Raw genomic sequence first — 21,389 nt, 5'->3', positions numbered from 1 at the left:
TCGCGCGAACGACCGGCTTCGTGGCTTCTACCGCGCCGGTTCTCGTCGTCGTCCCTGAAATCGCCGGACACGCCGACCGGCGACAATCAGCCATCAGGAGCCGTGTCGGCGCCTCCGCTGCGGTCTTTGGCCTCCGAATCGTCGTCCCTGGAACTCCGTCTAGAATCCAGCAGCTCGCTTATTTCAGACAAGAGCAATGGCCAGCTGTCGCGGATCAAACAGCGCACAAAATCCATTCTTATGCTGGACGCGCCCTCCAGTTCGTCGGAATCCTCGTCCAAGCCCGCCACGCCGTCCAACGTCAAATTCACGCTCGCCCCGGACCCTGACGACGAGAACGAGATGATTCTCACGGTTTCGAGGCCCTCATACCGGCGGTCGCACTCGATGAACGACGGATCTGAAGATAAGGAGCCTTCCAGCGTCCCGAGCGGCCGCACCGACACAACAACAGACTCGCCTGACTCCAACAAGATCTCCAGACAGCGGTCGAAGACGCTCAATGCTTTGGACGAGGAGAGGCGCGAGTTGAGTCCGGGAATCCTCAATTCGCTCACAGGCTTCATGAGACGGCGCGCACCCACATCGAGAACCACCTCGTCCAGCAGGCTGGAAGAGTTTGTGGAACAGGGTCTGGCTGAGCTGCTCACCGTTGAGGACTCTGAAACGCCAGCGCAGTACCTTGACCGGTTGCTCGAGAACTATCCTGTCACCAACATAGCAAGTTTGTTGCTTTCCAATGAGTCGGAGTTCTTCAAGCAGTGTATGCGAGAGTTTCTAGCACGCTACTTCGACTTTTCCCAAGAACCACTAGACTTGTCTCTGCGCAAGTTTCTCATGATCAACGAGCTGCCCAAGGAGACTCAGCAGATAGACAGAGTCATCTACGAGTTTAGCCGCCATTACTGTGCGCAACATCAGGACGCCGGGATAAACGAGGACTATTGCTACATCTTGACGTACTCGCTGATCATGCTGCACACAGACAGGTTCAACCAGAACAACAAGAAGAAAATGGCCAAGTACGAGTTTGTCGACAATCTGCTAGCCACGCTCGAGCAGAACGAGGACTGGGGCAAAAACGGCGAGCTCTCGAAAATCAGCATAAAAGCGGTACTGGAATATTACTACGACAACGTCACGTACACGCCGTTCACCAACATCACCAAAGACCAGAGCGATAGAATTTTGGAGAGCCTCGTCAATAAGACGCCATTGCCATATCCGTCTGGGAGCTTTTTGAATGGTACTGCGTCCACCGCAGCACCAGTCATTATGACAAGGAAAAGAAGCAGCACGTTCCGTTGGAGCAGCGTGTCGATCGACCCGTACGAGTACATTATCAACCACAATGCGAGCGAGCTCAAGATGGACGTACCGTTTGACTTCAAGAATCCATTTCTGCTCAGCACGGCCGAATATGACCCAGACGACATCATCCGGTCGCAAATCGTGCCAGATGAGCAGTATCTGGACGAACGTCTGCTGGGTAACCTTCTGAACACATTAAAAGGAAGCCATTGCTCGATGCTGCTCAAAGTTGCGAAAAGTAAGGCCGCCTTCTTGCTGGGGAGCAGGACAGAGGTGATCAACTACGATTGCGAAGCCACTGGCGAGGAGTATCTCATTACGCGAATATTTAAAATTGGCATGCTGACGCGGCAGGAAACAAAACTCCTGTCGAACTACAAGTCCTGGAAACGGTATTTCTGCGTTCTCACGTCGGTGGGGCTGTTTTTCTTCAAGAACGTCTCGCTGTTCAAGATGAAGTACGTGATGAACTCCAAACGCGAGAAAACGATTGTTCTGGAGGAAAAGACAAGCAACACGCCGATCCTGGAGTCGCCCGAGCCGAGCTTCACGATCCCGAACGGCGCGTTTGCCGTGCGGATGCGCAGAAACCTGTATTTCGACAGCCTCGTCAACGATAGCCAATCGTCGCAGCTGCAACACTGCACCTTCTACATCTATGGGAAACACTCCAAAGACGTGTACATGGTGGACAACCAGTATGAGCTGGTTTCGTGGATTAACTCGATCAACTGTCTCTCTGCGCTGGACCCGGTGAACCTGCCGATCGAGAAGCTGGACCTGCCGTTCACCGACGCGTCGATCGGCGAGGTGATCAATCTGCGAATCTTGACGGCTGCGGAGCGGCTCGAGAAACTGAACCAGGCGATCGAGGCGTCGACCAAATCGCTGCAGGACTTCTTCCTTATGATCAGAAGGGTTTCGCTGCTGACGCCGTTCCAGGCCAAGACGCGAGAAACGCTCCACTCGGGCGTGAAGCTGTTTGCCGTGAAGATCGAATGGACGTGGTTCGAGCTTTCGCGAAACTCGCTGTTCCGGCACATTTTCGAGTGCGCATACGAGCAGCTGGAACAGCAGCACTCTGAGTCCGAGGACGAGGAGTTTGTCACGGCAATCGACATTCTGCAGGAGTAATTCACCTGCCCAGTCTTTTGCGCTCGAAAAACATGTCTGAGCGCGAGGACCCGATATTGACGACTTTCGGACACCCGTCTCTGTCGCGCTCGAGCATGACGCACTCGCGGCAGTAGTATGCGTCGCTGATGCCAGGGAGGCCGCAGATGATGCATTTTTCACGAGCAGACCCGAACGCGCAGTCGTCGCAGATGCGTGCCGGGCGTGCCGCGTTGACGAAAGAGTCGCACGCGGGGCACTTGCCGTCGCATTTCTCGCACAGCCGGCCGACTGCCGTGCCGGGCTGTTTGAGACATAGCACCAAATCGAGCTGATGGCGAGACATAAAGAAAATATTCACTAGAAATATATATTTTTTGATATATATTTTTTCTTGCACAGCCACTACAGCTTGTTGCCAATGTTCAAGTAGATGCTCTTGGACTGCGTGTAGAGGTCGATGCCGCTTTCGCCGAGCTCTCTGCCGATACCGGACATCTTGAACCCGCCAAACGGCACCCTGCAGCTCTCGTCGTTTGACGAGTTGATGTACACGGAGCCAGCCTCGAGCTGCTCGGCCACGCGATGTGCTCTGTGGAAATCTTTGGAGAACACCATCGCAGCGAGACCGTAGATTGTGTCGTTGGCGTTTTTGACGGCCTCCTGTTCAGACGAGAACTTGGCCACCGCCACGACCGGCCCGAAAATCTCTTCTCTGACAATAGTCATGTTCTGGTTGCAGTCGGCAAACACTGTTGGCGGAATAAAATAGCCCGTGCTCTGGCCGGTCGGCTCGTTGCCCAGGACGAGTCTCGCGCCTTCTTTCTTGCCCGACTCAATGTACCGCTGGATTTTGTCGTACTGGGCCTTGGAAATCACAGGCCCCAGTGTGGCGTTTTCGTCGAACGGGTCGCCGACTTTCCAGTCCTCGAGGATCTGCTTCTTGAACAGCTCCAAAAACCGCTCGTACACAGTGTCCTGGACAAGCACGCGCGAGTTGGCCGTGCAGTTCTGGCCCGAGTTGTACATGACGCCAAACGAGGCCCACTTGGCCGCTTGCTCAAGGTCGGCATCGTCGAACACCACGAGCGGCGACTTGCCGCCACACTCGAGCGACACGTTCTTGAGGTTCGCTGCCGCGCTCTGCATCACCTTGGCGCCCGTGGCTGTCGATCCCGTGAACGCCACCTTGTCCAGGTCCGGGTGCTCGGCAAGTCTTTGGCCGGCAACAGAGCCCAGCCCGGAAAGCACGTTGAACACGCCTGGCGGAAATCCGGCCTCTTTGACGTACTGAGCAAACAGCAGCAACGACAGCGGCGTCAGCTCGCTCGACTTGATCACCAATGGACACCCGCACGCCAATGCTGGACAGAATTTCCAGCCAGACATCGAGAGCGGATAGTTCCACGGCACGATCTGGCCCACCACCAATGGGTACCTTCTGGTGATGGCGAGTCGGTTGTTGCTGAGGGGGATTGTCTTGCCGTGGATCTTGTCGGCCCAGCCGGCACAGTACCGCAGATACTCCACCACGCCGTCGATGTCTGCACGGGCGTTGCTGTGCAGCGGCTTGCCCGAGTCCAATGCCTCGACAGCGGCGACCAGCTCCGCGTTTTGCTCGAGGATATCGGCGAGTTTCAGCATCTTGAGCGCCCGCTCCTCGCCCGGCACCTGCAGCCAGCTCTGGTAGACGCCTCTGGCGGCAGCGACGGTCGCGTCGACCTCTTTCTCGCCGGCAGCGTACACTTTGGTGATGACCTGTTCGGTGGCCGGATTGATGGTTTCGAGGGTGGTGTCTGTGGCAACCCACTCATTGTTGATGAAGAGCCCCAGAGGTTGTTGGTATTTGTGGCCAGTCGGCAGTTCGATCTCCTGGAATAACGACATGGGAAATTGAAAAATACAATAATTATTCAAATAATTATTATTTAAATGTTTTCTGGGGTGATTAGAGTTGCCTCATTGGGACAGACACCACAGCAATCGTTATCGTCTTTGTCCCGCGATTTTTTTTCGCCAGGCAAATTTCTAGCACAAATAAATTATAATGGCTTCTATTTGCACAAAGACTCAAAAGCTCAACACTGGCGCCTCAATCCCTTCAGTTGCCCTTGGATGCTGGCAATCGTCTCCGGAGGACACATACACTTCTGTTTTGGCCGCATTAAAGGCAGGCTACAGACATATCGACACAGCTCATGTGTACCGCAACGAGGCGGACGTGGGCAGAGCCATCAAAGATTCGGGGGTTCCTAGAGAATCGCTGTTTATCACTACCAAGCTCTGGAACACCAACCACAGAGACCCATTGGCTGCTCTGAATGGCTCGTTGGAGAGACTAGGCATGGATTACGTCGACCTGTACCTGGTGCACTGGCCTGTTCCCTTTGTTAAACCTTCGCCAGACGCCAAGGATCAATGGTTCCCGAAGGATCCTAACAATCCAGAAAAGTTCCACAACGACAAAGATTGGGACTTCGTCAAGACGTGGGAACTGGTGCAACAGCTGCCTAAGGACAAGGCCCGGGCCGTGGGCGTGTCCAACATGTCCAAGACAAATTTGGAGAAGTTGCTGGCTGCGCCAACCACCAAGGTCGTTCCTGCAGCCAACCAGGTTGAAATGCACCCATTTTACCCGCGCCACCAGCTGCTCGAGTACTGCAAGCAGAAAGGCATTGTTGTGGAGGCGTACTCGCCGCTGGGCAGTGCTGGGTCGCCGCTACTTAAGGACGAGGACATTATTGCACTCGCCGACAAGAAGGGCATTTCTCCAGCCTGTCTGCTTATCTCGTGGGCACTACACAGAGACACTGTCGTGCTGCCAAAGAGCGTGACTCCGTCGCGGATCGAGGCCAACATCAAGGTCGTCGACCTCGATGACGAGACCGCCGACGCCATCTCGGCACTCTACAAGACCAAGGGTAGAAGAATTCTCAACGCAGACTGGGGTGTTCCCGTCTACAACGACGAGGAAGACAACTTTTAGTCTGAGGATATAAAATAATTGATTACGTAACTGGATCCTAGTTTCTTTCTGCGTCGCGCAGCTCCACGTAGCTGAGGTAGTACTTCTTTGTCCAGCGTCTCATTTGTTTTCCGTACAGCAGGAACGGGATGATGAATGCGAACGTGCCGAAGTCGATGATGGCCAGCATAATGTACGTGCGGACCGTGCCGAGCGCGGCAATCAGCGGCGAGCACGCAAACGTGAAAATGCACCCGATCATGTTGTTGATGAACGCCACGCCCAACATGCCCTCGAGAATCATTTCTGGGTACGCGTCCATGAGATATCCCATGGCGATGTCGCCAGCCGTGGCGAAACCGAACCCGATGAAGCCCAGTCCGACGGTGTAGGTGATCTTCCAGCTCCAGAGTCTGTCTGTGCCGAGGCCGAAGAGCAGCAGGCCGAGCGGCGAGATAATGGCTGCCGGGAACAAAAACCAGAGCCGGAACTCGGCCTCCTGAATTCCGCCGTTGCGTTTGGCCTTCCAGATCACAAACCAGTCAGAGAAGTAGCCCGCGTACAGACACCCGATCAGCGCTCCGATAACGCATGGCAGATTCATCAGCGCAACGCCGGTATCGGAGTAGCTCCACGGCTCGTCGTAGTACAGATCGTCCTCCGTGGTGAGGTAGAACGTGAGAAAAGCGTCCTGCAGCCCCCAAAGCAGCCCCGACAGCAGCACGGGCGGGAACCAGAACACTCGCAGCATGAGCACGAGCCGCTGCAGGTACTGCTTGGCGCCGAGCCCGACAAGCGATGCCGACGGCGTGATCAGCTGCACGCGTTTCCAGTACGGCAGCCGCGGCTCGCCCGCGCCTGTGCCGTACACACCGGCCACCTCGATTACGTCGGAGCGGTCGCCAGAGTGCGAGTCGGCAATTTTTTCGTCCAGTTTGTCGCGTTTCTCGCTCGAGTCGATCTGCCCTATGTAGCGGTGTCTGTCGAAATACGTTTCGTACTGGGTCAGAAACATCACTGCCAGCAGCACGCCCGAGATGATCACAGCGATCCAGCCCACCCACCGGAACGTGGTATATTGGACAACAAAACCAGCAATCAAGGGTCCAAGATACGTCCCGACAGAGGTAGCCAGGATGTAGACGGTCAGGACACCACCGAGCTGGTGCGAAAAATACATGTCCGACAGCGAGAGCTGCACCTGGGCCTCTGCGCAGGCCTCAGACGCCCCAACAAACAGTTGCGACCAGATGGTGTCGCTGGTGTTTTTGGACAGAGCAAACCACACCGCGCCAACGAGACCGAGCACTATACAGATCACGTAGCTGATTTTGCGGCCGTAGAGCGACGAGGCGGGCCCTAGAAAGACGGTGGTCAACCCGATCGACGCAAACAGCACACCAGCACCGGTGTTCATCGAGTCGTACGAAATGCCGTACAGCTCGTTCAGAGAGTCCTGCGTCGAGCCAGCGTCGTTCGACGTGGCCGCCGTGAAACCAGTGATAAACGCCAAAAGCGCAAACTGGTACGCCTTGGTCCAGAACCCCCAGTTGAGCGGGTCGTTGGGCGAGTCTGACGGCTGTGGATGCAGAACAATGCCGTCCTTGGTTGTCTTGACAGTGGACGACTGGTCCGCCACAGTGACCCGGCCGTGGTCTATCTGGTGGACTAAGATGTTGATCGTGCCCGGGACAAAGTCCGGATGGTACTTGTCGCTGTACTGGTCCATCGCTGCGCAAGATCTAAACGGAAAGATTGAAATTCACTTATCTTATAGACATCAATTTTTTTCTCGAGCCGTGCACGACCACGTTTTTTCCGCGAGGACATGCCAACAGCGCGGCTAGATAAAGCGGTCTGCGCGTTGACCAGATACGGTGCGAAGGATCTCTGGGGAAAATGCGGAAGTTTGGCGGTGGTGGCAGGCAGCGACTGCAGGAAGGTTGGTGTGCCTTATTCTGTCTATGCAGAGCATATCAGGCTTTTCCGTTTGTGACGGGCATCGGTGCCCGGGACGCCACACCTCTGCACAGCGTAGCAAATAAATAAATCGATTATTCTACTTCTTCTCCTCCGCCACAATGGCAATTGCTCCTAGATACGCCAAGTCTCACGTCTACAACGGTTCTGCTGGCCTCTCTAGCGGCCTCAAGCACACCGTCCAGCTGTACCTGGACTACAATTGTCCCTTCTCGGGCAAGCTATTCCGCAAAATCACCGGCGAAGTTATTCCCTTGCTGGAGAAAAAGAATCTTTTGGACAAGTTCAGCTTTGTTTTCATGAACGTGATCCAGCCATGGCACTATGTCGGCTCCGGCGCGTACCATGAGGTTGCTCTGGCCGTCGCCAAGGTGTACCCGGACCAGTTCTGGAAGTTTTCCGGCGTGCTCTGGGACAACATCATGACGGACTCTCTTTCGTACGAGAAGACCAAGAAACAGGTTCTGGCTACGGCGATCGACCTTGCCGCACAGCATCTCGACAGCGTCGACACTGAGAAGCTGTGGGAGCAGGTCGCCGTCCCGGAGGGCGGCCAGAACCAGCTGCAAAAGGACATCAAGTATTTCACCAGATACCACCGCACGGTGGGCGTGCACGTGACGCCGACCGTTTTTGTCGACGGCATTGTTGTGGGCAGCATCGAGAGCTCGACGGAGCCGGAGAAAATTGTGGAAATTTTGGAGAGCCTGCTGGATTAACTATATGTATGTAGTTATTTCAAGAACGTTCTGACAGCAGAGTCTCGGCCCCCGGAACAATGCGCGCGTTCCCCAAGCGGACAATAGTGTGCGTTAGTGACCTGTAGCCGGCAGACCGCACGCTTGTTGTATGTTCTCCTGTAATATGAAACACGCCACACCTCGCACCGCGTCCCGATTGCTATTGTGAGTCGCAAACGGCAACAGGAAAACAATACACGCCGCGAACGCGTCCGGACACAAAATTATTTCCCTTTAAAATCCACCTGGTCTTTCCCCGTTCCTTAGCCAACAGCTCTTTCACGATGAAACAGGAGCTTTTGCCGCCAGCAACGATCATCAGTCCCATCAACAAGTCCTTCGAGCTGAAAACGCCTCCGCACTCGGTTGTCAGGGACGGCCCCGTCAAATCGCATGACACGCGCTCCACCCTCCGTACAAACGGCCTGCTATCGCCAGAGTTTTCGTCGCCACAAGTGACCCGCGGCGCCGATGACGACGATTTCGACGACGACGACTACGAGGAGCCTGGCTACTCCAGAAAACGCAAGCTGCACTCGTCTCCGCCGCCGCCGCCCAAGTTTGCCCAGCCCGAGGGTGCTGCAAAAAGCCGCGCCGCAAACAAGACCAGACGGCTCAAGGGCCCGCAGAACATCGAGATACCCGACCCAGAAGACATGCCGCCTGTGATCTTCGACTCTCACGAGAAACCGCCGTTTTCGTACGCCTCACTGATAGGCATGGCCATTCTGCGCGCGCCGGGACGCAAACTCACGTTGTCGCAAATATACCAGTGGATTTCGGATAACTTCAAGTACTACAAAAAGGGCGAGGTGGGCTGGCAGAACTCCATCCGCCACAACCTCTCGCTCAACAAGTCGTTCGCCAAGACGGAAAAGTCCAAGGACGGCAAGGGCCACTTCTGGAAAATTGTGGACGGGTACGAGTACCAGTTTTGCCACATCAAGAATTTCGAGAAAATGATGGCTGCCGGGAAACTCAAGCGCTCCAGAGACTCCCAGCCGCAGCCAGCCGCCAAGTCGCTATCGTACACGCCGCAGACGTCGCACCGTCACCCGCAGTCGCCCGAGCTGCCGCTCAAACGGGCCAACACCGACCCGTACCATCTGGACTTCGACCGACAACACCCCGCTGGTCTTCTGGGCTCCATTCCGGAGCTCGCGGCCCCGTCGTCCTCTTGGAAGGCCTCGGCAACGGGCGAGCATATTGTCTTCAAAGAAACTCAAATGTCTCCCGAACAGTCTTTTTTGCAGGAGTCACCCGGTGGGCCTATTTTCGCGGCTCGCTCGCTGCCGTTCACGTCCTCGTTCAGCTGTAAGTCTACGCTCGAGCTGTCGCCAATCAAGTCCGGCGAAACAGGACCCTTACTCGAACCGCTCACGCCCAAACAGAACAGCTCACTCAACACGTTGCAGAAGTCGCAATACCAATACGACCAGCTGCTGCTGTCGAAGTTTCGGTCGCCCACGAGCGTGCTCAAGACGCCCAACCTGTCGGCCACCAAGAAACTGTGGACCTCGCCGTCGTATCTCGACGATTTCTACACCTCGCCCAGCGCCGGCCGCGGAGCAGAGGAGGACACCGTGTACGGCTCGCCTTTGGGGCCGGTCAAAAAACGCAAGACCGGCTCCTCTTCGCGGTACTCTGCAAACGAGATCTTTGGCATCGACATTTGCAAGATCCACCATGACGATTGAGGCTGCGGCCCTGTAATGTAGCGTATGTATATTAGATTTATCTTCCATTCTATCGTTTTTCGCTGTTTTGGTGCACCAGCTGCGGATTCTCCTCGTACTCGGCCTTCGACACCCACATTTGCTTGAACACGCTCAGACTCGCCAAAATCGACCCGCCGACGAAACAACTTGCGCGTCGTTCCGGCGACGCGTATATTTTCAGCTGCAAGTCAGGGTCCTCGAGCTTCATCTCCTCCAGCAGCCGCACGCCGTAGTTCCTGAACATTGTCGATCCACCCGCCAGAATGATGTTTTCAAAAAGCCGCGGCCGCAGGTCGTAGTTGGTCTTCCGCACAGAGTTCACCACTGCCTGGTGCACCGGCACCTCCTCGACGCCAAACTTCTCCGGCTGGAAGTACAGCTCCGTTGACTGCCACAGCGTCTGTCCGGCAACCCGCACCATCTTGCCGTCCGGCAGCGGGAACTCCTTGCACTCCTCGCCAACAGCAGGCCCCTTGGCGTGCTGATCCGCCGGTTTCGGGTTCACGTGACACAGCCGTTCTTTCAGACTTCGCACGAGCTCAAACTCGGACGACGTCGATAGAAAGTATCCGTTCTTCATCAGTTCGCTCTGTACAAGCCGTGTGATGTCTCTTCCACCAAAATTTAGGCGTTTGATAGTGCCCGGAATCGAAAACCCCTCGTAGATTGGCACCACCGTGGTGACTCCATCGCCAGAGTCCAGCACCGTCCCCGTGGTCCTTCCCGAGGAGTACAGCGACAAAACCGCCGGCATAGCCACGTACAGCGCAGGAAAATTGAACGTCTCGAAAACAAGCTCCGCCAGCTGGTCTCTATTCTTGCTAGGGTTCAAAGGCTGCTCGCTCACCAAAAGCGGATGCTGGTCGGTCTTGGCCTCCAATTGCTGCACCACGTCGCTCCACACTAGCTCGAGAGCCTCCCAGTCATCGACAATGCCGTTGGACAGCGGGTATTTCAGCTTCAAAAGCCCGCGAAGCTGCTGTGCGCGCGACCCTATAAATGTGTCTGTCTGCGAGATGGCCGATGGCATGATCTTGTTGTACTTAGGGCGGCCGACGAGGTTCGAATGGTTGATCTTCGGCTTCTCGTCACCCGCAAAGCCAGCACGGATCGTCCCAGAACCGTTGTCTATGACAATCGGCTGGTTGTAGATGGACTCCATGAAATAAATGTAAATAAATGCTGAATAAAAAAATAATTATTAGTAGTGTATTCAGATACAGTAATATCTATCGCCAAAGTCTCCCAGACCAGGAACCACAAACTTCTTCTCGTCCAGAGCCTGGTCGATCATTCCGGTGATGACCTTGATTTTCGGGAACTTCTTCTTGAACACTTCGATTCCCTCTGGACTTGCCAGCACGTTCAGAAACAAGATCCGTTCTTCTTTCACACCTTTCTCTAACAACACGTCCACGGCCATTGACGCAGAGCCACCTGTGGCAAGCAGCGGGTCCAGCAAAAACACATATCTCTCTGGAATGTCTTCTGGAAGCTTGACGTAGAAAAGTTTTGGAGTGGCCGTTTCCTCGTCCCTCTGAATCAAAATCTTGCCCAATCTCACAGACCGACAGCAGTCTCTAAGACCCTGCTCCATGCTCTCACCAGCTCTGATAATGGAAACACCACAGATCTTACCTTGGAACTTGTGCCCATCGTAGGCAACTCCCAAAGGAGTCTGAATTTGGCAGGACTCGACCGGCAGCTGATTAAGACCTTCTTCCACCAAAAGTCGGATGATTCTGTCAGAGTAAAAGATAAAATCTCCTCTACGGGTATTTCTGTCTCGAATGATCGTGTAGAGACATTTCAGCTGGTTGGTCTGTGGAAGCATGATGACATTTTCGTATTGCGACATGATGAATTGTTGGGTGTATAAATTTTAACAAACGGTGAAGTTTAATTTTTCGCTTATCTATAAAAAATTCAAACTCATCTCGTAGCCAATTTTTTTGCGTACCGAAAGAAGTTCTTGTTTTAGATCGAAATTCGGCACTTGCCGCGAACAAAGCTTCTGGGCCGCGGCGAGAGTCTCGTCGTCCGCCTCCTTCTCAAACCCGTTCAGAACCTTAATAAGTTCCACCAACTCCTCGGTCTTTAGCACTCTCTTTTCCAAATACGGCTCTATCAGTACCACCAGCGACATCTTGTAGTGTTTCGGCAGATACTTGAAATTCAGCAGCTGGAAAAGATTTCTAAAACTCGGTTGGTCTTTCTTTTGTAAAAACTCGTCCAAAAGAGCCAGTGGACTTAGTGCTTGTCGCAGAGCAGGCTCTGAAATCTCGTTGGACCGAATTTTGGTTATCAAAGTTTCGTCTTCCAGCTCGCCAACCAGTATCTTTTCGAAGATTTCCCACGCCAGCTTAGTCAGTCGCGTGTAGTCCCCTGCCTCAGTGTAACAGTATAGAGCTTCGTATAGATACCCTACTGAGGCCAGTCTTGCACCCTGGATCTTGTATATTTTCACTGCTGTTTGATGCAGTTTAAGTTTGGCGCAAATCGATAGACACCACTCCAAATCATCATTGCTCGTGATGTGGTATCTGGGAAGAAGCTCAGAAACGATTTCTCTGGAATTTGAGTTGTTGATAAGAATCAAGATTCCGACACCAATCGGAAACAATTGGCGATGGGTCAAATATGAGAAAGATAAGTCCTCCAGCATCTGGTCAATTGTCGAAATAAGGGATGCCTCTGTGAATGACACAACAGACAAGTATCCTTTCAAAAGACCAGCAGAGGCCATAAGAACTACCACGAACGTGGCAATTGACTTGTCAAGCAACTCAATCGAGCTGATCACAGACAGAAACTTTCCTTGCAACAGCTCAATGCACATGGTTTCCCAGGACTGAGTGGTTTCAGGCGGGTATTTATCAATGGACACTTGAAGATACTCATCGAGGAGCTCCATGGACGGCAGCTGGTAGAGATAGTGCGCATAAAGTGCTTCATACCATGTACTGGAGGCCTCTAGTATACTATTTGAAGATCCGGACATGATCGTGATAAGTTCAGACACCTCTGAAGCCAGTCCTGCCTCGGAGAAACTCAGCGACTTGACTCTCTCACGCAGCTCGACCATCATTTGTTTCCAGATCAGAAACTCCTTAGAATCGACAGAGAACCTGAGCATATCGTAGGACTCCAAAAGGTTCTTGAAATCGGTCAGGACGTTAAACAGATTAGCATCTTCGTGTTTCAAATCGGTCCAGTTGCTTTTGTCCAGCGCTTCCAAAGCCTCTTTGAAAAACCCACGGAGCAAAAGTTTCTTCATATACGTGGACCAGAAGAGGAAGTTTTTATAAGGGTGCTCAAAGCTCATCACCTCTTCGAAAAGCTCGTCGTCTGGCTGTATATCGGCGCGGTTGATCCAAACAGAAAGTAAGGCGATTCTCTCTTCCTTGTTGGAGAAATGCACAGCATTCAGTAAGTTGAGGACGTTGAGAATCTCCTCATAATTGAAAATGAAAGTTTCCTCGAAATTAGGATCAAGCTTGGACTTAATGGAGATTAAGCTTTTGAGGTTTTCCACCATGGCTGTGATAATGGATTGTAACGTCTGTTTTTTATCTTTCCGATTCTCTTCAATTTTGCTTAACACGCCAAATGTCATGTCTTCGTCATCATCACTGAAATGCTTGTATGCTTGGTTTGTCAGTAGCGGCTCAAAAGTGCGGTACGTTTTGGTGAGGAACTTGACGTACTCCTCAGAAGTGTCTATATTTGAAGGTATTCCAAATGGATAAAGTTTCCGCTCACGGTCGTTCAAAGGTTCCATCTTGTTCTCGTCTCGGGACGCCAAAAACAGCATTCCATTGTCGTGTGCCTTGTCCAGCGAAAATTGCAAAGTGCGTCCATTCTTCAGCCAGCTGAGATCACTTTTAGCAATGGGTGCATCATCATAAGGAAGTTTTGTAATTGGTAATTGCGTCTGTGGATCAATTTCAATCTCAAAGTCCAAGTCCTCCGGTTCAGCAAGTTGAGTCCCGCCATTCGGTTTTAGAAGTGACATTGTAGAAAAGCTAAATAAACAATCAAAATTTTAAACCTTGCAAAATTGGCAGTGATAAAAAATTAAAAAAAATAATTCAGACCACAGAGATTCAGAGTGTACATACTCAGATGAGCTGGAAAGAGATTCGAACCACGGAGGGAATCACGAGGTTTTTGAGGAATCCAAAATGCCCAATTTCGGATATTTGCACGGTCTCTGAAAAGCTGCTCGAGGATGACGAACCAGTGGCTCTTCCTGACAAAGAGAGGTTTATTTTTGAGTTGGTCTGTGATCGGTTGGGCCAGACCAAGAACAGAGAGTACAGGAGCAGCAGGGAATTTTGGGGCTTATTCCAGAAAGTTTGGCTAGCATTTGATTCAGCAGAATCACTGAAATCAACCAGGATTAAGTGCATTAATAGGATTAGATTTAATGATCTGGTGGTGTACATGTTGAGCGATGTGGAATTTGAGAACGACGTCGAATTTCTCGTCATTTTTGTCAACTGCGTGAATCTAGTGATGAATGAGCTCCGATTGGCGTTTTCTTCAGAGACAAATGTTGAAATGGTGGCAAGACTTTTGGACCTTGCACTCAAGACGAAGCAGGACTCGTGTATCAAGTTAGCTTACCGACTTTTCAAAATGGCCAACACAACCACTCTTCACTACAATAAGAAAAACATAGCTCACTTTTGCGCCGAGTGTCTTCCCAGCTTATTGTGTCTAATGAACTCCAATGAAGCCCAGCTACTGGAGAGTATGTTGAGAGAGGTGCTACTGCGAAGAGACACAATCCCAGACCTTAAGGAGAATCTTGGATTTTTCTGCAATTCAGCATACGTCAAAAAGATAGATGGGTCCTTGGTGGCAGAGCTTTTTCAAAGAATAGCAGGAAGACTTGCAATCAACGATGTGGAACAAATTTATATGGAAATTGTTTCGAAGTTCCAGGACGTGAAAGTGGATCTGCTAAGGAGAACTGTGGCAATGAACAAAGTCTTGTCAACCAAGTTTCTCACGGACTTGGTCGAGTCTAGTAATTTGAATCTGGAAATCTTGCAACTTGCAATCAACAAAAACGTTGATGTCGGTCTTCACTACTCAAGCAAAATTTTTGAGTTGGCCAACACTGGTTTCGAGGAACAGAAGTTCAGAATATTAAGTACTCTGTTAGATGTTTATGCCAGAGCTCGTGAGATGGGCGAGTTTTTTGGTCTCTGGCTCAAACATTGCAACGAGAACTCTGTTTTAATCTCCGACCAATTTGTGACACAGGTCTCTCATGTCATCATTGACCTATCACAGAAACAAATGATTGCCCTGATCAGCAAATACGTCGAGATTTTTAAGGATAACGAATGGAGCTCGGTTCTTCTTTCTGCAATTGCAAAATGTCTTCTTTCTAGTGTGACCGGATCGGCTCACACGGCCGTCACTAAGACACTGCAGCAGACCGTGCAAGAAGCCAAACCGCTATTCCTCCAAGTCCTGGATTACAAGCAAGGTAATGCTCATTATTGGAAGCTCGTGACGATGATTCTGATGATATACGACGTCGAGCCTAACTTAACATCTGGCGAGGCTGATGAGTACTACTTTGCGTATCTTCGTCTCTGCGAACGCGACTTATCACACTGCAACAAAACACAAGCGAACCAGTTTATCAACCACTATAAAAGCTCCGACCTCAATTTCAAGCGTGTGATTTTCAGACGATGGTTTGTTCTCATGAATGCGATGCTTGATAAACAGCAGCTCAGAACTCTCGTTGAAGAATATTTGAGAGTCGAAACAGAGCCGGTAAAGGTGCTTTCCAACGGTGTCTTGCACGAGCAGATCAATCTCGTGAGAGAAATAATTAACTACATCGTCCATCATTTCAGTGAAGACCCCGAAAAGATGGCCCAGTACACAGAGCAAATTCCAGTTAATTGTTACTCGCGCGCTCAGAGAGAACATGCTCTGGACGCTTTGATTTCTGTGCCGTCTGAAGCTGCCTTGGCTTCCATACTGATGCTTTTGAGCCAGACCACCTTGAGATCCAAACTGGAATCCAATCTCGACGTTCTGATTTCATTTGTGGACATTTCTGACGACCCTAGACGGTTGGAAATAGCGGAGAAGATCTTTGATGCTCATCTTCGTCAAGGGTCCAAATTTGTGTGCGACGCTGAAAAACAACTTCAAAACAAGAGCCTCAAGACGACGCTGTGCCTGCTGCGGGCAGAGCGCAGAGCGGGAAAACTAAACACTCAGCTATTCGAGGCCACAATCAAAAGGTGTATTGACAGTCTTTCTACAGGCACACAGTACTTGGATTTTTTGGTGGAGCTGAAAAGTTGGAACAACGAAGCGGACCCATCCATCAAACCAGTCATCAAGCAGCTAGGTGCCAAATGTGACGAGAATACCTCAGCAAAGCTTTTTGAGCTGGTGTGCCATTTGAAGAACACCTACAGCCCAACCTATGTGCTTGCCCTGTACTTAAATTTAAGAGATTCCAATGAAGTGATAAGTTCACTGCGAACATATTTACAGGAGCTTGATTTCGAGCAGATTTCTGCTCTGTGGATGTGGGTTTTGGACAGCGACGAGAATGCCAGCAAATTGTGCTCTTTGATAGGCCTATTTTTACAGATTCAGACTTCTGAAAATCAGTACGCGCAGAAACTGGCAATCGCTTCACTTTCCAAGCTTCTAGATTTGCAGCTCTCTACGAAAGACATGACGTATGTGGCACAAATTCTCAAACAGATATTGAGCTCTTCTCATTGGATGCTCACACAGTACACTGTGGAGCTGATCATCACTTTTGTTAACCGAGTCACGAAACAACTCCTGGATTTTGAGGAATCTCTGGGTGAGAAACAATCTCTCTTTGCTCTAAACTGTCAATTGCTATCGAATATCCTGCTTTTCCAACGGTTCAGATTTTCTAACAGACAGCACTTGATAACGCTGTCCTTTATCCCCTTGATGGAGTGTCTATTCAAGCTGAAATTGGATGCTTCTGCTGGACTGGCATACCAACGTCTAGTTGGAAACCTGTGCGAGATCTCAGCCTCCTCGGTCACAAATGCAGAGACCGACTCCTCGCTGACGAGTGCCGTTTCATATATGAAATACCAGCTGCGAAAGTTTGCGTCCTTGTTGATCATGAACTATGTCAAATTCTACCTCATTTATCGACTAGATCCTGCTACCAAGGAAGCACTGGAAGGCAGCATGTTTGTGCTATTCGATCTTTTGACGATCAACGAACTGAACTACATCAATGTAAGTCTGGACTCTCAAGCGAGGGTGGTCTACAAAACTCTCTATGATGACTACAAGAAGTTTGGCAAATGGAGAGAAGAATGACTCTGTCCCGGTAATAGAGGTGTAAAAATAAAAAAAATAATAATTTATTCTTTCATTATGGTGGAAATCACAGAATTAGACCAGAAGACCGACCAGCTCATTAGCGAATGGGAGAAAAGACGGTATATTCCTAAAGAAGGGGAGCCAGACTTACCTCCGCAGCTTTCAGAGCTTGCAAACAAGCCTACCGAAGAAGTTATGGCCGACTTGAACAGACTGCCTTTGTTCATGACAGAACTCGATGAGTCTGATGGTGCGGGTGGTGAAAACTTACACGTCGAGGCCCTGAAGGCTCTTGCGTACGAAGGAGAGCCGGACGAGATTGCTACCAATTTTAAGAACCAGGGAAACGACTGCTACAAGGCCAAGCAGTATAAGAATGCCGTGGAATATTACACAAAGGGACTTGAAGTTGGTTGCAACGTGGATGAGATTAATGCAGCACTGTATCTCAACAGAGCGGCTTGCAACTTGGAGCTGAAGAACTACCGCAGATGTATTAACGATGCCAAAGAGTGTCTCAAAATCCAGCCCAAGAACGTCAAAGCGCTCTTTCGTGCTGCCAAGGCCTTTCTTGCCATCGAGAAGTACGACGAGGCCGAGCAAATTCTCCAATACGCGTCCTCTCTGGACAACACCTCGCCTGCTTTTAAGTCGCTAAACAAGCAGCTCGAAGACAGACGAAGACTGCTCCGCGAATTGGAGGAGAAGAAACGTAGGGAGGAGGAGGCCGAAGAACGCAAAAAGAACAATCTTAAACAAGCCATGGTTCTGCGAAATTACCTAAGCGTCTCAAGCGCGGAGCCCGCAGAGCTTCCCGCAGGAACACAGATCCATTTGGAGGACCCGGAAGACATAGAGACACAGCTAATTATTCCAACCATGGTTCTGTATCCGACTACAGACGAGTTTGACTTTGTCAACGAGGTGAGCGAGCTTTCTACGCCTGGAGAGCTGATAGAACTGGTGATGGACCGTCCTGATTCCTACTTTGAGGATCCAAAGCATAAGAATTTCAGACAGATGGAAGCATATATGGAGACGGAAAGTGGCGGTTTGATCAAGGCCGGGAAGAAGGTGACGTTCAATGCGATCCTCTCTGCGGCATCTCCACGCGTGCCTTTGTTTGACGACGTGATGCGCATCTACTTTGTGCCAAAAGCGGACTCCAAAACGTGGATCTCGAAATGGAGCAAGGAGGCAGCTTTGAAAAAAAGACGATAAATAAAAAAAAAATTCAATAAAATAATTTTTTTTAGTATAATAAAATGGCCTCTGTGAAAAGACAGCGTCCGGCCGACGGACTTGCGGTCACGCAGAAAGTGTTCGTGCGGTCCCGCAATGGTGGAGCCCTGAAGATTGTTCGTGAGCATTATTTGAGAGACGACATTCCGTGCTCTAGCGTCTGTTGCGACGATTGCGAGGAATACTACAAGCCTTCTCCTGATGGCCAGCCCAGCGAGCCAATTTTGAGCGGCGAGCCCCTGGAGATCACCAAGAGCGACATTGGAAGACACTACTTGATTTTGGACACCAACGTGGTTTTAAATGCCATAGATATGCTCGAAAGCGACAAGGTGTTTTACGACGTGATCGTTCCGCAAACAGTGCTGGAAGAGGTGCGAAACCGCAGTTATCCTATATATATGCGTCTTCGTGCGCTGTGCAAGAACGACGACAAACGGTTTGTGGTGTTCCACAACGAGTTTAAGACCGACTCGTTTGTTTCCCGCGAGAAAGGCGAGTCTGCACAGGATTACAATGATAGACTGATTAGAAAGTGCGCATTGTTTTATAGCCAGCATTTGGCAAAACATAAGATCTCGATCGTGTTGCTGACCAGCGACAAGAACAACATCGAAAAAGCCGTCAACGAGGGAATCAGAACCATGTCCTTGCACAGTTACGTTTCTCTGCTACCGAACTTCAACGAGTTGGAGGACATGTTGCCGTCCAACGAGACGTTTTCGCGCCAGCTCACAGAGATCAATTATCAGGAGTACTATTCGCCTGCGCGTCTAATGGGAGGGATTAAGAACGGGACCCTGTACCAGGGCACGATTAACATTTCGTCGTACAATTTTCTGGAAGGCTCGATTTCCGTGCCGTCGATGCCGAAGCCGCTGCTCGTTTTGGGCAGAGAGAACCTGAACCGGAGTTTCAATGGCGACACCGTCGTGGTGGAGCTGTTGCCAAAAAACAAGTGGAAAAAACCGTCCACGGAGATCATCGACGAGGAGACCATCAACAGCAACGAAGTAGGCGACGAGGACGAGGATGAGGTGGTCATTTCCGACCAGGAGCGGCGACTGCTTGCCGAACACGCGGTGGCTGCCCAGGGCGAGGACCAGAAGGTGATTCCGACCGCGCGAGTCGTGGGCATTGTGAAACGGAGCTGGCGACTCTATGTTGGGCAGCTGGCCCCAAACTCCGCAGCCAAAGACCAGGTTGGTGGAAACGCCGCAAAGTCGTGTTTTGTCATATTGATGGACCGATCGTTGCCTAAAGTGCGCATCCGCACCAGACGCGCCCGCGAGCTGCTAGGAAAGCGGATCGTCGTGGCTGTCGACTCGTGGAGCCCGACCTCGAAGTATCCAGACGGCCATTTTGTGCGTGTTTTGGGCGACATCGAGGACAAGGACGCGGAGCAGGAAGCACTTCTTTTGGAGCACGACGTGGAGTATAGGCCGTTTTCCAAAAACGTTCTGGACTGTCTTCCTAAGGAAGGCCACGACTGGAAGGTGCCGGAGAAACTCGACAACGGCGACCCGCAGCTGGCGCAAAGACGTGATCTCAGAGAGAAACTCGTCTGCTCGATCGACCCGCCGGGCTGTGTGGACATCGACGATGCGTTGCATGCTCAGCGGCTGCCTAATGGCAACTACGAGGTGGGTGTGCACATTGCGGACGTGACGCATTTCGTGAAGCCTGGGACGGCCTTGGACCAGGAGGGAGCCTCCAGAGCCACTTCTGTGTACCTGGTCGACAAAAGAATCGACATGCTGCCAATGCTACTGGGTACGGATTTGTGTTCGCTGAAGCCGTATGTGGACAGGTTTGCATTTAGCGTTCTCTGGGAAATGGACGAGGACGCCAACATTGTGCGCGTAGACTACTTCAAGTCGATTATCCGGTCAAAGGAAGCGTTTGCTTACGAGCAGGCCCAGTTGCGGATGGATGATCCGTCCCAGCAGGACGATTTGACCAAAGGTATGCGGATTTTGCTGCAGCTGTCAAAGAAACTCAAACAGAAGAGACTGGATGCCGGCGCCTTGAATCTCGCGTCGCCAGAGGTGAAGGTGCACATGGACAGTGAGACGTCTGACCCGGGCGAGGTGGAGGTGAAAAAACTCGTCGAGGCCAACTCGCTCGTGGAAGAATTTATGCTTTTGGCCAACATTTCTGTGGCCAAGAAAATATACGACGAGTTCCCGCAGGTGGCCATGCTCAGACGGCACGCGTCGCCGCCAGCCACCAATTTTGAGGTTTTGAACGACATGTTGCGTGTGCGCAAGGGAATGTCTATTTCTCTGGAAAGCTCCAAGGCTCTGGCAGATTCGCTCGACAGGTGCGAGGACCCGCAGGACCCGTATTTCAACACCCTGCTAAGAATTATGGCCACACGGTGCATGATGGCAGCCGAATATTTCTCAGCCGGCAACTACGGCTACGAGGATTTCCGCCATTACGGTCTTGCTACCGAAATCTATACCCACTTCACCTCTCCAATTAGACGGTACTGCGACGTTGTGGTGCACAGACAGCTGGCGGCCGCTATTGGCTACGAGCCATTGCACCCGTTGCACAGAGACAAGGCCAAGATGGACCTGGTGGTGAAGAACATTAACAAGAGACACAGAAACGCACAGTTTGCTGGACGGGCCAGTATTGAGTACTACGTCGGACAGGTGATGAAGAACACGCAGAGCACGCACGAAGGATACGTGATCAAAGTGTTTTCGAACGGAATTGTTGTTCTGGTGCCGAAGTTTGGCGTCGAGAGTCTGATTAAACTTGAAAGCCTTGGAGATATCAGGACAAGCCATTTTGACGAGGACTTGTACAAATTGACTTTCACAGATAAAAATGGCAGCAAGCGCCAGGTGAGCGTGTTTGACCGTGTCCAGGTTTCTGTCACGTCGCAACTGGACGAGATGACCGGTAAGAGAAAAGCACAGCTGCTGCTGGCATAAGTAGAAATAA

The 21,389-nt window shown here is 51.3% G+C and overlaps 12 protein-coding genes across 12 annotated transcripts; 7 read left to right on the top strand and 5 right to left on the bottom strand.

Annotated features, from left to right (window-relative positions):
• Positions 1–240: 240 nt before the first annotated feature.
• HPODL_02754 (uncharacterized protein) lies at positions 241–2,445 on the top strand (the record flags this gene model as incomplete). The annotated part of the gene is made up of 1 exon (XM_014077070.1): positions 241–2,445. One exon carries the CDS (start codon positions 241–243, stop codon positions 2,443–2,445), a length of 2,205 nt encoding a protein of 734 aa, XP_013932545.1.
• Positions 2,446–2,829: 384 nt separating this feature from the next.
• Positions 2,830–4,311, bottom strand: HPODL_02753 (putative aldehyde dehydrogenase-like protein; the record flags this gene model as incomplete). The annotated part of the gene is made up of 1 exon (XM_014077069.1): positions 2,830–4,311. The coding sequence occupies one exon, from the start codon at positions 4,309–4,311 to the stop codon at positions 2,830–2,832; it is 1,482 nt and encodes a 493-aa protein (XP_013932544.1).
• Positions 4,312–4,471: 160 nt separating this feature from the next.
• Positions 4,472–5,410, top strand: HPODL_02752 (putative reductase 1; the record flags this gene model as incomplete). Its single annotated transcript, XM_014077068.1, has 1 exon — positions 4,472–5,410. One exon carries the CDS (start codon positions 4,472–4,474, stop codon positions 5,408–5,410), a length of 939 nt encoding a protein of 312 aa, XP_013932543.1.
• Positions 5,411–5,447: 37 nt separating this feature from the next.
• On the bottom strand, positions 5,448–7,118 carry HPODL_02751 (Protein HOL1; the record flags this gene model as incomplete). The annotated part of the gene is made up of 1 exon (XM_014077067.1): positions 5,448–7,118. One exon carries the CDS (start codon positions 7,116–7,118, stop codon positions 5,448–5,450), a length of 1,671 nt encoding a protein of 556 aa, XP_013932542.1.
• Positions 7,119–7,470: 352 nt separating this feature from the next.
• On the top strand, positions 7,471–8,088 carry HPODL_02750 (uncharacterized protein; the record flags this gene model as incomplete). Its single annotated transcript, XM_014077066.1, has 1 exon — positions 7,471–8,088. One exon carries the CDS (start codon positions 7,471–7,473, stop codon positions 8,086–8,088), a length of 618 nt encoding a protein of 205 aa, XP_013932541.1.
• A 305-nt stretch (positions 8,089–8,393) lies between these two features.
• Positions 8,394–9,806, top strand: HPODL_02749 (Forkhead protein sep1; the record flags this gene model as incomplete). Its single annotated transcript, XM_014077065.1, has 1 exon — positions 8,394–9,806. The coding sequence occupies one exon, from the start codon at positions 8,394–8,396 to the stop codon at positions 9,804–9,806; it is 1,413 nt and encodes a 470-aa protein (XP_013932540.1).
• A 49-nt stretch (positions 9,807–9,855) lies between these two features.
• On the bottom strand, positions 9,856–10,989 carry HPODL_02748 (Actin-2; the record flags this gene model as incomplete). The annotated part of the gene is made up of 1 exon (XM_014077064.1): positions 9,856–10,989. One exon carries the CDS (start codon positions 10,987–10,989, stop codon positions 9,856–9,858), a length of 1,134 nt encoding a protein of 377 aa, XP_013932539.1.
• A 51-nt stretch (positions 10,990–11,040) lies between these two features.
• On the bottom strand, positions 11,041–11,685 carry HPODL_02747 (Uracil phosphoribosyltransferase; the record flags this gene model as incomplete). Its single annotated transcript, XM_014077063.1, has 1 exon — positions 11,041–11,685. The coding sequence occupies one exon, from the start codon at positions 11,683–11,685 to the stop codon at positions 11,041–11,043; it is 645 nt and encodes a 214-aa protein (XP_013932538.1).
• Positions 11,686–11,742: 57 nt separating this feature from the next.
• On the bottom strand, positions 11,743–13,842 carry HPODL_02746 (Nucleoporin NUP85; the record flags this gene model as incomplete). Its single annotated transcript, XM_014077062.1, has 1 exon — positions 11,743–13,842. The coding sequence occupies one exon, from the start codon at positions 13,840–13,842 to the stop codon at positions 11,743–11,745; it is 2,100 nt and encodes a 699-aa protein (XP_013932537.1).
• A 110-nt stretch (positions 13,843–13,952) lies between these two features.
• Positions 13,953–17,186, top strand: HPODL_02745 (Nucleolar pre-ribosomal-associated protein 2; the record flags this gene model as incomplete). Its single annotated transcript, XM_014077061.1, has 1 exon — positions 13,953–17,186. The coding sequence occupies one exon, from the start codon at positions 13,953–13,955 to the stop codon at positions 17,184–17,186; it is 3,234 nt and encodes a 1,077-aa protein (XP_013932536.1).
• Positions 17,187–17,243: 57 nt separating this feature from the next.
• On the top strand, positions 17,244–18,410 carry HPODL_02744 (Hsp70/Hsp90 co-chaperone CNS1; the record flags this gene model as incomplete). Its single annotated transcript, XM_014077060.1, has 1 exon — positions 17,244–18,410. The coding sequence occupies one exon, from the start codon at positions 17,244–17,246 to the stop codon at positions 18,408–18,410; it is 1,167 nt and encodes a 388-aa protein (XP_013932535.1).
• Positions 18,411–18,454: 44 nt separating this feature from the next.
• On the top strand, positions 18,455–21,379 carry HPODL_02743 (Exosome complex exonuclease DIS3; the record flags this gene model as incomplete). The annotated part of the gene is made up of 1 exon (XM_014077059.1): positions 18,455–21,379. One exon carries the CDS (start codon positions 18,455–18,457, stop codon positions 21,377–21,379), a length of 2,925 nt encoding a protein of 974 aa, XP_013932534.1.
• Between the last annotated feature and the right edge of the window lie 10 nt (positions 21,380–21,389).

The sequence above is a fragment of the Ogataea parapolymorpha genome, chromosome VII (genome assembly GCF_000187245.1).
Source record: "Ogataea parapolymorpha DL-1 chromosome VII, whole genome shotgun sequence".
Classification (NCBI taxonomy): Eukaryota; Fungi; Ascomycota; class Pichiomycetes; order Pichiales; family Pichiaceae; genus Ogataea; species Ogataea parapolymorpha.
The sequence above is the reverse complement of the archived record's forward strand: the minus strand, read 5'-3'. Positions and strand labels throughout refer to the sequence as shown.